Source organism: Nicotiana tabacum, chromosome 2 (assembly GCF_000715075.1).
Source record: "Nicotiana tabacum cultivar K326 chromosome 2, ASM71507v2, whole genome shotgun sequence".
Lineage (NCBI taxonomy): Eukaryota > Viridiplantae > Streptophyta > Magnoliopsida > Solanales > Solanaceae > Nicotiana > Nicotiana tabacum.
The window spans coordinates 76,643,665-76,654,537 of NC_134081.1; the positions used below are offsets into that span (position 1 = coordinate 76,643,665).

At 35.6% G+C, this 10,873-nt stretch overlaps 2 protein-coding genes across 3 annotated transcripts; one reads left to right on the plus strand and one right to left on the minus strand.

The window, feature by feature from the left end:
* The first annotated feature begins 856 nt into the window (after nt 1-856).
* LOC107806677 (nudix hydrolase 10-like) lies at nt 857-7,143 on the plus strand. 2 transcript variants are annotated; one of them, XM_016630879.2, is made up of 9 exons: nt 857-963; nt 1,581-1,790; nt 1,973-2,038; nt 2,449-2,586; nt 3,178-3,255; nt 3,346-3,396; nt 3,552-3,586; nt 4,090-4,198; nt 4,282-7,143. In XM_016630879.2, the coding sequence occupies exons 2-9, from the start codon at nt 1,632-1,634 to the stop codon at nt 4,468-4,470; spliced, it is 825 nt and encodes a 274-aa protein (XP_016486365.2). In that variant the 5' UTR covers nt 857-963; nt 1,581-1,631; the 3' UTR covers nt 4,471-7,143. The 2 variants fall into 2 exon arrangements, with proteins under 2 accessions (XP_016486365.2, XP_016486364.2); XM_016630878.2 differs by having other exon boundaries at nt 877-963; nt 1,608-1,790.
* A 259-nt stretch (nt 7,144-7,402) lies between these two features.
* Nucleotides 7,403-9,300, minus strand: LOC107806676 (fasciclin-like arabinogalactan protein 1). The gene has a single exon (XM_016630877.2). It carries the CDS (start codon nt 8,951-8,953, stop codon nt 7,706-7,708), a length of 1,248 nt encoding a protein of 415 aa, XP_016486363.1. The 5' UTR covers nt 8,954-9,300; the 3' UTR covers nt 7,403-7,705.
* Between the last annotated feature and the right edge of the window lie 1,573 nt (nt 9,301-10,873).

Here is a 10,873-nt window from a genome sequence, read left to right on the forward strand (position 1 = left end):
GCTACACAGTTCTACGGAATTGATTAAATCACAACTTACACGGTGCACGCCCACACGCCCGTTACCTAGCATGCGCGTCACCTCAACATCAATCGCATAGTACGTAATTCAGGGTTTCATACCCTCAGCACCAAGTTTAAAAGTGTTACTTACCTCGAACAAGTCAAATCCAATATCTGCGATCTTCCTCACCCAACTCTCACCTCGCTTCTGCGACTCCTTTGTCGCTTCTGCGACCATCGCACCTGCGCAAAACTAGCCGCAGGTGCGATAACACCAGATCTTGCCACCAGTAGCCTTGGCCAAAATTGATCCCAACGATTCGAACCTCGTCCGAAACTCTTCCGAACCACTCGGGACCCCGTCCGAATATACCAACTAGTCCAATAACATAACGCGAACCTACTCGAGGCCTCAAATCACGCATAACAACAGCGAAACGACGAATCGTACCTCGAATCAAAAATTAATGAACTTTGAACTTTCAACTTCCAAAACTCGCACCGAAACATATTAAATCAACTCGGAGTGAACCCAAATTTTGCACACAAGTCTCAAATGACATAATGAATACTTAATAAATTTTAAGTTGTGAATATAGGCTAAGAGAGATGTAAAAATTAAGAGTGGTACTGAAGTATCATCCTATTTGTGCAAATCACCCCACCCCACCCACATAATTGTCTGGCCCATGGGTTTAACCCGGAAAAGCGGGTGGGTCCCGTTTTATTGCATATAAACTCCGACCACGTTTTGTGCTGGCGGCTTTTGGAAACGGGACCCAGATGACGCAATCAACTAACTGAGAGGCGCGGTGGTCGGTGGGAAGGCCATCATTACGCATGGGTAGGCACCTGTCTATTTAAATTCCTCCCTCTTCAACTTCGTAGTAGCATTACATTTACTTCATATCAGTAGCAAAACTCTCCATTCTTCCCAATTTTTTCAGCTTCCATTTTGAAGGTACTCTTCAAATTTATCAGTGTGTCATTTATTTTTTTTTTAAAAAAATATCTGGAAGTATATTTGATTTGGTAGAGACGGACACTGTTACTTTTATTCATTTAAGAGGTTTTGAACAATTTTACCAATCATTTCGCAAATTATAACTCTACCTTCTCTTTTCTAACTATGTACTATTTTTTTATGCTTCAGAAAGCACCTGTTAAAATTTTTGTTTGCTGCTAAATTATTTTGTTGAATAGTGTCACCTACTCAAAATGCCAGATTCTTCGGGTTGGAATTTCACCATCGTCCATTACAAAAAAGAAAAAGAAAAAAAGAAATCACGTCCGCACCTGAGAGGTGTGTTGCAGGCATGAATAAAGTATGCCTTCTCTAAAATTTTATGATATTAAACGAGGCGATTCACATAATTCAATTCAACAGTATAGTCCTAGTTGTAACGGTTTTAAGCATCATGAAATGTGTAAGTTTCACTGCACGCAGGACCGGCAGGAGCTTTAGTTCTTGCTTTTGCTAATTAATTATCACTTTCAATTAGCTTTGCGCAAAATTGTTAGCACAAGTCATATGGGCATGCGAGTTTATTTGCATTTCTATCCTGTTGTGTTTACCAGGTGATTAAATGAAAAATTTGGCTGCAGAACTTGTGACTAAATTGAGATCTTATGGAGCAAATGTTAGTTCAAAATGGTGTTAAAAAGGTACAGTTGCTTCCGGCGGTAAATGATGACCATGGAGGTGTTATAGTAGAACTAGAGGAGCCTATGGACCCAAATATCTTTCATAACATGCTTAGAAGTTCGTTACATCAATGGAAGCTGCAGGTATATTGATCTTGTTACTCTTATTAGGAGCAACTATTTGCATTATTTTTCTGTTTATACGTGATAATACAGTCAATGAGAGCACTGTGCTGGAATACTTGTGTAATATATATATGGTTGACTTTGCTTCCCTTTTTCTCTTTCAATTCTTTTCTACTGCTTTGACATTTATTATTTTGCAGGGGAAAAAGGGCGTGTGGATTAAAATGCCCATTCAACTTGCAAATCTGGTTGAACCTGCAGTTAAGGTAATGTATTCTTACTTTTTGTTGTGTAACAAGCGCATAATGTCCACTGGAACGCCCATGAATTTTATCATCAACTTGATTTTGATGTTATAGTTCATCTTGATAAATGAAGTACATGGAATTCCAGCTAAGCTACTTCAATGTGTCATAGAATATGCAATTTTCAAATGTTTGTTTCGAACAAATGAAGTTGCAGTGAAACCCAAGCCATAGTATAATGAAACAATGTCTTCTTGATCCAAATTGGAATTGCTTAATTTTATTCTTTGAAATCTACAGCAGTAAAGTATTTACCAACCTTGTTTTCACAAACTCAAAAGTCAAAGCTGCCGCTTATATCATCCTTTGGGTTGAGAAATAATATCTTATCTGTTCAATCATGCTGATCTTATTCTTAACATTGGATGCAGGAAGGGTTTTGGTACCACCATGCAGAACCTCATTACCTGATGCTTGTGTATTGGATTCCTGAAACTGGGAATACAATCCCTGCAAATGCCTCACATCGAGTAGGTATTGGGGCTGTCGTCTTGAATGAGAAAAGAGAGGTAATTAAAATCAGCTATAAATTCTCTTCTAGTAGTTATCCACATGGACATGATACTTCACTTAATCTGTATCTGTTCTAATTCTCAATACGATATTTCCCTCCTTGAATGTCAGACTTATGTTACCTAAAATGGTATATCATAGTCCTGATGCATCAAATTGCTTTTGAAGATGATCTGATCTTTAAAGTCTGCCCGTTGTGATAGAGCTGGCGTTCTGCGTTAGTGTCACTTCATGCATACAGACAATTTGGACACTTCATTTCCTATTTGTCAAATCTTGATTCTCTGCTAGCATCTTACCGTTCTTAGTCAAAGGAGAGTGATTGTGAATGCACTTGCCACTAAATATCATGTAAAAAAAGTAAGAGCTATTTAGCATCATATTTGGTAAGTCCACTAACCTATTTTGCATATATCTCTATGTCTAACTAGATGTATTGGCCCTCTGTGGTAACTCTCCGTGAACAAAGCATATCTTTATCATTAGAAACATCCCTCTTGTCTTGGACCACTATGCTTAAGCATATTGGAGGTAATTATTTCGTAGGTTCGTCATCCATTCTCTTAACTGCAAACTCTTGTTTTCAGCTGCTTGTTGTCCAAGAAAGTAGTGGCAGAATGAAGGGAACGGGGATTTGGAAGATCCCTACTGGTGTTGTTGAAGAGGTATGCTCAATGTTGAAGCTAAAGTCAGCTTTAAATACAAGTCATATATCAACTTGAAGTTTTAAACTGTTTTAAGCTTTTGTCCTGCAGGGTGAGGATTTATTTGAAGCTGCAATAAGGGAAGTAAAAGAAGAAACAGGAGTAAGTATATACTATATACAACAGTAAAACATTCAACAGTCAAAGTTGACCTAAAATGCTACATAATGAATCAATCAATCAATGCATCTAAGTTTTCTGCCGTACATTTAACCGTTATTGTTTCTCTGAGATTATCTGGGTTTCTTTTGGTGCAGATTGATACTGAATTTCTAGAAGTGCTTGCATTCAGGTAGGAAATTTGTGCATTTCGTTGATTATTTGACCAAGTATGTATGTCATTTTTTCATTTAGTGGCTAACCCGTTGGCACTGGCAAAAGAACGGAATTGATTCAAGTTTAATGTGATATACCTTGGCTGTTTGTTTCACAAGGTTGTGGGTTTACTCATCATGATATATTATGTGTGAAGAAAATGAAAAGCCGTGCCTGTGCAGACAAATTTTGCAAGATACTATTGCCTCTCCTCCATATTGACTATCTTGTTTAGTTTACCTAGGTTAACCACCTTACCACGGTGAAAATCAAAAGATAGTTAACTACCTTTTGAAAAGAAAAGTTCAGAAGTTTTAATCTTTTTAAAGTTCTATAAGGCGTAACTTTAAAATGCATTGGAGGATTCATGTTTGATTAAATGGACTTATTGACTAGGAGGAGTATCTCAAGGATTGGTGTAAAATTTATTAATTTTTCAGAACGTAGAATATGTTGGGGTCATGACATTTCTGTTGACAGGCAGATGCACAAGTCATTCTTTGGAAAGTCGGACTTATTCTTCATTTGCATGATGCACCCTCTTACGTTTAACTTACAAAAGCAAGATTTAGAAATTGAGGCAGTTCAGGTATTTCTAGTTTGTTTTACGGATTTGTTACAGTATTCTCAAATCCTATTTAGCAAATGTTATGCGATATTACTGCGTTGCAGTGGATGTCACTAGAAGTGTATGGTGCTCAACCTTTTGTTCTGAAACATGGCATTTTCAAATACATCAAAGATCTGTGCTTGGCAAAGGCAGAAGGGGGTTACCTGGGGTTTACTCCTGTACCGATTAAATCTTATTTTGATGATCCTACGAGTTACCTTTATTTCAATGAAGATGGTCTGGTCCAGTAAAACTCTGTAATTCATCTATGAAGAAACAGAGTGGGGCAATCACATATGCCAGATTAACGGTATGACTCACTTTTATCTACACCGCTCTATTCAGGTCTCATTTCATTCTAATACTAGTAGTTCCCAAACTAAGAAGTAGGATAAGTGATAGCATAGATCTTCTGTTATCCTATAATTGATGTTTTATAGTAGTCGTATCGATTGCTCGTACACCGAAATAAAATGTATTTTCCAAGTCTTGTATGCCTCATTTTACGTAGTGTATCCAATGAACCACAGAAGGCATACTTCTTCCAATTTGCTTGCTTCGTTTCTTATTCTTTGTTCATCTAATTAGTAATTTCTCATGTAAAATCCTTACCTATGGAGCAAGTACTTTGTTGGAGGAGTGTAATTGTATTTTTATCCCGAGTGTGTAGCTGTATTGACTACACTGAACGGAAGGAAACAACTAAAGGAATCCTGATGAGGTGCTAATTTATGAAAAGGTTTTATAATGCTACTATTTTGTTTATAATAATGTTGGATTAGTTAGAGTTTATGGGTTAGCATTTGAGAGAAGGAAGCTTGTCCCTCGTTAGAAAAATAGAGAAAGGTAGAGGTGCTTTTAAACACTTCTAGTCTTATTTGGTTTGAATAATTTGAGGGATATTTGGAGGGAAACCAATTGTGGCTATATTTTAATTTAATTTTAGTCACCTATTATTTCTTTTATTTAATTAAAAAGTCTTTATTAATTATTCAAAACGTTTCAATAGTTCTATTTTAAATTTAAAGGTGCCCGTTGATTCCAACAGCTCCTAGAGGTATTACAAATACCTGTTGTCTCTCCAAAAACTATATACATCAACAACTACAGAATTATTTCTTCCTCTCTCTTTCTATTATTTTTGCAACTCACAAAGTTTGTTCTTGTGAAAATTCGGATTAATTGCTACTATTCGAATTTCGTTGTCTTGGTAAATTCCTGGAGGAATTGTGTTACCATCGCTGCAACAACGACGTGGGAGGCTTAAATTCCTTAAGGATAATGATTACACTATCAAAGACGGTGTATTTCTAACAAATAATGTGATTTAAGATAGAGAGTGGCTCAGTGGCCTTAGGCAGTCTCTTCAAAATGTTCTTTGGATTTTTTTTAAAGCATTTTCTGACAAATGTTTTTGGGTAGTTCTTTCAAAGTTACAGTCGTTAGTTTTCACCCTTAGGTTATCCTTTGTGTTTTCACTTCAGACAACAATTTTGCAAATTAGAATTTTTCTTATTTTTGGAGCCAATTTTGTGTTTTAGCTGTTATCGCCGGGGTTCGTGCGCGGGGGGATTAGTTTTGGACATAAATGATTCCTTTTACTATTTCCATTTTTCTAATGCAACGTAAAACAAAAGCAACTTAAGATGAGGTGATGAATCTGTAATGATTCATGAAATTTTGGAGAGCCAACATTGGGGAATCCGAAAGTCAATCATTCCACTGCTTTATAAGTATGTACACTAAAGAGAACCGATTGAAGAGTAAATACATATCCAACTTTGAACTGTTAGGCATAAATACTGTGATAGGGGAGTAGGAGGCCATTCTAAATGCTGCTGTAGCCTGGTCCTCAGTGGGATCTACTTCTGCAAGCAAGAGACAGTGTTGGTCACAAAACCTGTTAACTGAATATTGAACTTGGTGACCTTATTTTGAGTCTCGGAATATTGCTTGTTGACTCCTCAGGGCTGATTTTCTTTAATCAGCAGTTAATAATTAGGCTTTTTAGATGACACTATAGTTATTTAGAAAGTACTATTAGATGAGTTGATTTTTTGTTGTTGTAGATGGCACTATAATTATTTAGAAAGTACTATTAGATGAGTTGATCTTATTTCGAGCTTTACCATTATTTTGGACTAATAAAGTTACTATATTGAAGTGAAGATGAATCCAAGGGCAGTATAACACTGTCCTTTTTGTTGGTATAGCCATTTGTATTTAGAATCCATCAACTCAACTAATTAAGATTTGTTGCTACATAAAGCTCATTAAAAAGGTGTCTTATCACAGGAAGTTTTGTATTTCTAGATTGAAACTGAAAAGTGGAGAGATGCAGGAACAATATATAGCACTCATTTTCAAGAAAAGGTCGATCAGTTATTAGTACTGCATTTTCCAGTTAGTGGGCCTTACCAACTTTATCAAAAGTCAGTCCCTAACAGGGCTTCAAACGGTGCCTAACCCAACTGCTAATTCCACGGTCAAACATTGAAAGGCCAGAATTTCTCTGGACAAGTGAGTCGATGCTCCAATTTCAATGACCATTTCTAGAAGGAATCTCAAATTTGAGTTTGAAATCTAGAGATCAGTGAGCCAATTAAAAAGTACTCCACAAAATCATGGTAGCAATAAAATTCATCTCTTTCAGTTTCCGCAACCCCAATGCCAATAACGAATTTAGAATTCCTCGATTTGTTAATGTAGCTGTCAATCAACTAAAACTTAGTTTACGGGTTATTGTAGGTAAGTAAAAATTTGTGTGTTTTTATCAAATCTTATCAAGTTACTATGGTTAAGTGATTTAAATAAAGTGAAAATATATATTAATTACTCATAATTAAGTGATAGAAACCTATATATAAACATATATAGTGTATCTAATGATTTGATACGAATACTAAGTGCAGAGTAAATTTTTAGTTATTGTTTAAATGTGATAAGCAATCTAGAAAAGAAAATAAATAGGAGTAATATTTTACAACTTACAACGGTTCAATATGTACCTGAATAGATTCAATAGTCATGTTCTTGAATTGAGACAAAATCTCCCAAACAAATTGAGTAAAGCCACTTCGGAATAATGCATAACAGCGAAAGAAAAATTTAAATTTATGACATAGAGTAAGATGGCAACGGAATTATATGAAAAGCTGATCATAAATTCATAATTAATGGTTAACACGCAAACAAGGACTCATATTACAGAATCAATTCCATCTCTGAATCAACTTAACACTTAACAGAGAAAATCAAAGACACACTAACAAAGAAGAAAATGGGTCTAAAAACTTAGTACAAAAGCAAAAAAAGAAAAAGCAAAAGCACCATAAAGCCTGTTAGACAATATAGAAACTTACACTGCTACCGTTACAAATCCACTTATTTCACAATTAATTAAAAGCCCCTAGAGTTCAACAATTAAAACCTAAGGAAAAACAGACATTGTTTTTTTTCAAAGACCTATGGAAATAAAAATAAAACTCACATCAATAATTTGAAGGCAAACCATATACTGAAAACGGCGGTAAGCGATGCTCCGGCTTTGCACCTAACAGCACCGTTATCATCTGCGGTCGAATCGGCAGAATCATCACCAGGACCATCCGCCGGAGAATCCGCCGGTGAATCAGCGGAAGACTCAGGTGCCGGCGGCGACTTGTGTTTATCCTTAGAGTGCTTAGGAGATTCAGCGTCAGCCTCCGGTGACGGCGCCGGCGCCGGAGTAGGAGCAGCCTTGAATAATTCCTTTGGTAATAACACCTTATCAAGCGAAAATATCGCCAGCGGCTGTTCATCAACCAAAGTCCCCGTGATCTTCGCAGTCACAACCTTCGTCTTCAGTGTAACATCTTCGCCGTCATTTTGAACGGTAAAATCGTACTTCTTAGCGCCGTCTGTAGCTAACGTGTTCATAACGCCGTTATTAGATTTCAAACTCGATATCGATTGATAAATAGGAACTCCGTGATACTCGAGCAGCGACTGTTTACCTTCAGCGGTTAAATTCTTAAACTTAGGTGAAAAATTCTTCATTGCGTCATCTCCAGGGCAAAATATCGTTAATCCGCCATCAACATTGTCCTCAAAAGTCTTTTCAGCAGGAGAAGCTAAAAGCGTCTCAGCAAAAACTTTGCAGCCGTGAGCAGACATTAGCGAAGTGAGATTCATCTGACTTGGTCCTGGAGTCGGAGCTTCAGCTTCGGCTGAGGGCAAAATCGTACTTATTTGGATAACGGAGATGTTATAAGGAATCTCCTCAACGGATTTAACAAATTTGGCGGGAGGAGGGCCATCGTAATCGGCGGGGCTAAAAACGACTTTCCCTCCTTTTAAGTTAGTGATATTGACAAAGCCGGAAGAACCGGAAGCGGAGCCGGTGGCTTGGAACATAGTGGCAGCAAGTGCAGTGCCGTTAGTGATCTGGTGAAGCTTTTTGGCGCCGAAGTAATCGAGAAGCACGTGAAATGAGAGCACGTTTTTCATGGCGTAAATGGAAAGGTGCTTGGAGAGTAGATCTGACATGCCGGCATTATCGACGGCGCAGATGGTGATGGTTTGACGGCGGTTGATTTCGTAGGCGAGGTGTGTTGTTGTTAAGTAGTGGTTGAAAGTGGAGAATTGTGGATGTTTGGCTAGAATGCGGGTGATGTTGTGTGCTTCAGTGGCACAAAGGAGAAGGGCAAGAGAGAAACCCACCGCGGCCGCAGCGGCCGACGACAAAAGCTGCATGTTATTGTTGCAAGAGAGAAGAATTCCGGCGACTGTGTGTTGGAGTGAAGAAGTGGACTGTGAGAAAGAGAGAGAGAGAGAGAGAGAGAGAGGGTGATATTCACTAATTCAGTGAAGTGGAAATAAAGGGAGTTTATTGGGGCTAGTGAGATCTCAAGTGACTGCAAATTTATTGACCAAGTACGAACCTTAAAATTACAGAAAGGGCTACCACTTGATGTGTATAATATGTGTTTTTACACGTACCTCACATATATTAATATTGCTAAATTGTTATATGTACATTATACTTTATGGGTAGTTTGGTGGTAAAGAAGTTAACCTAGGATTAAATTATTTCGAGATTAATTATTTCACTTTTTTATAGGGATAAAAAATACTACAATCCCGAAATATTTAATTTCGGGATTAATTATACTGCAATTTTCTTTCAACCAAACATAGAATAAACTCTTCTTAAATTTTATCTCGAGATTAATTATTCATTATCTCTCGTACCAAACGAGCCCTTGGTGTATATATATGGATTAACATAATTACTGAGGATTTTAATAGTGATTTTAACTTGTTTGGAATAAAGTCTTACTAATTGTTATTGTATCACATTAGTTTGTCAGGTAATCAAATAAACTGATAATAATTAATAACTATAATGTAATCCCAAATTACTTATATTACTATAATTTGATGTAAATATTAGTGCATATATATATATTTGGGATTTCTAACTTAATTACAAGTTGACATACAATTTATCAATTATATACAAATTAATATTAATGAATATCCCATGATATTATGAATTGAATAGGGAATTCCCTCTTCGCTCTTTCTTTTCGATCTCTCTCTCTCTGTCTCTCATTCTCTATCAGTATTATTATACTAATATCTTCATGTGGATTAACTGAAGAAATAAAACTAATGTTAAGTGAAAAAAGAGAGAAGATTAGCACCTAGCAAAGTCCTTGCGTCAGGTCCTATGAAAACGAGAAAGTAAATAAGAAAGAAATTAGCTTTGATGAAGAGAATCATTTTAGTTATTATTCTTTTAGCTTTTTGGAATGAATAAACAAAATAGTATTAATTAGAAGCGAGTAGATTGAATTGGAAACTATGTTAATCCATTAAAAACTTCATTGACAGCCATTAAAAAGCTTCAAAGCTTTGAATTCGAAAATGGAATTTTATGAAATTATTTTTTGTTTGGTTTGGGTGTTGTTGCAAATGATTGGGAATATCCGTTGGAGTTTATATCTCAAATTTGAGATAATTTGGTGAAGATTCGAGGTGATTTTGGTTGAAATTTCATATTGAAACTCGAAAAAGAAGACATGAACAAATTGTATATATTTTGTATGTCGAATGTAGAAATGGTATACAAAATATCTACAACTTACATAATTGTATATAAGTTGTATATAAATTGTATGTAAATTGTAGCTTTTGATCGGATTCTGTACAAAAAATGTGTATTTATGTTGTAGATAAATTATAGATTTTAACCGAATTTGTATATATTTTGTAAAAAACTTTCGTTATTTACTGTAAATATGAAAATTTAAACAAAATCGGGTAAATAAATTTAAAATCTTGTATATATACGAAAAAAGTTACCGATCTAAATGGTTGTTTCTTGTTCAGGTTTTTGGAAATTTTTAATGGGTAAAAATTATGAACATCCTCGAGTTCTTTTTAAATATCAAGACTTTGAACAATTGTCATCCTCCTCTGTTCATTCTATGCAATATCTATTTTATCCTTGATATTTTTGATTTCCCATATATGTAATACTCTTTTATATTATCAAAATTTTATATTATATTATCAAATTTTGTTTAATGTTTGTATTTTATTCAGAATTTAACTAATATTATATCTTCTATTATACTTAAATTTAAGTTCATTAACATTATAAATAGA

Bases quoted from the DNA above. Each gene is read 5' to 3' on its own strand.
- LOC107806676 (XM_016630877.2), bottom strand. From the start codon at position 8,953: ATGCAGCTTTTGTCGTCGGCCGCTGCGGCCGCGGTGGGTTTCTCTCTT.
- LOC107806677 (XM_016630879.2), top strand. From the start codon at position 1,632: ATGGAGCAAATGTTAGTTCAAAATGGTGTTAAAAAGGTACAGTTGCTT. The intron at 2,587-3,177 runs GTAATTAAAATC...TCTTGTTTTCAG, and splicing joins TCTTGAATGAGAAAAGAGAG to CTGCTTGTTGTCCAAGAAAG. The intron at 3,587-4,089 runs GTAGGAAATTTG...TTCTGTTGACAG, and splicing joins CTAGAAGTGCTTGCATTCAG to GCAGATGCACAAGTCATTCT.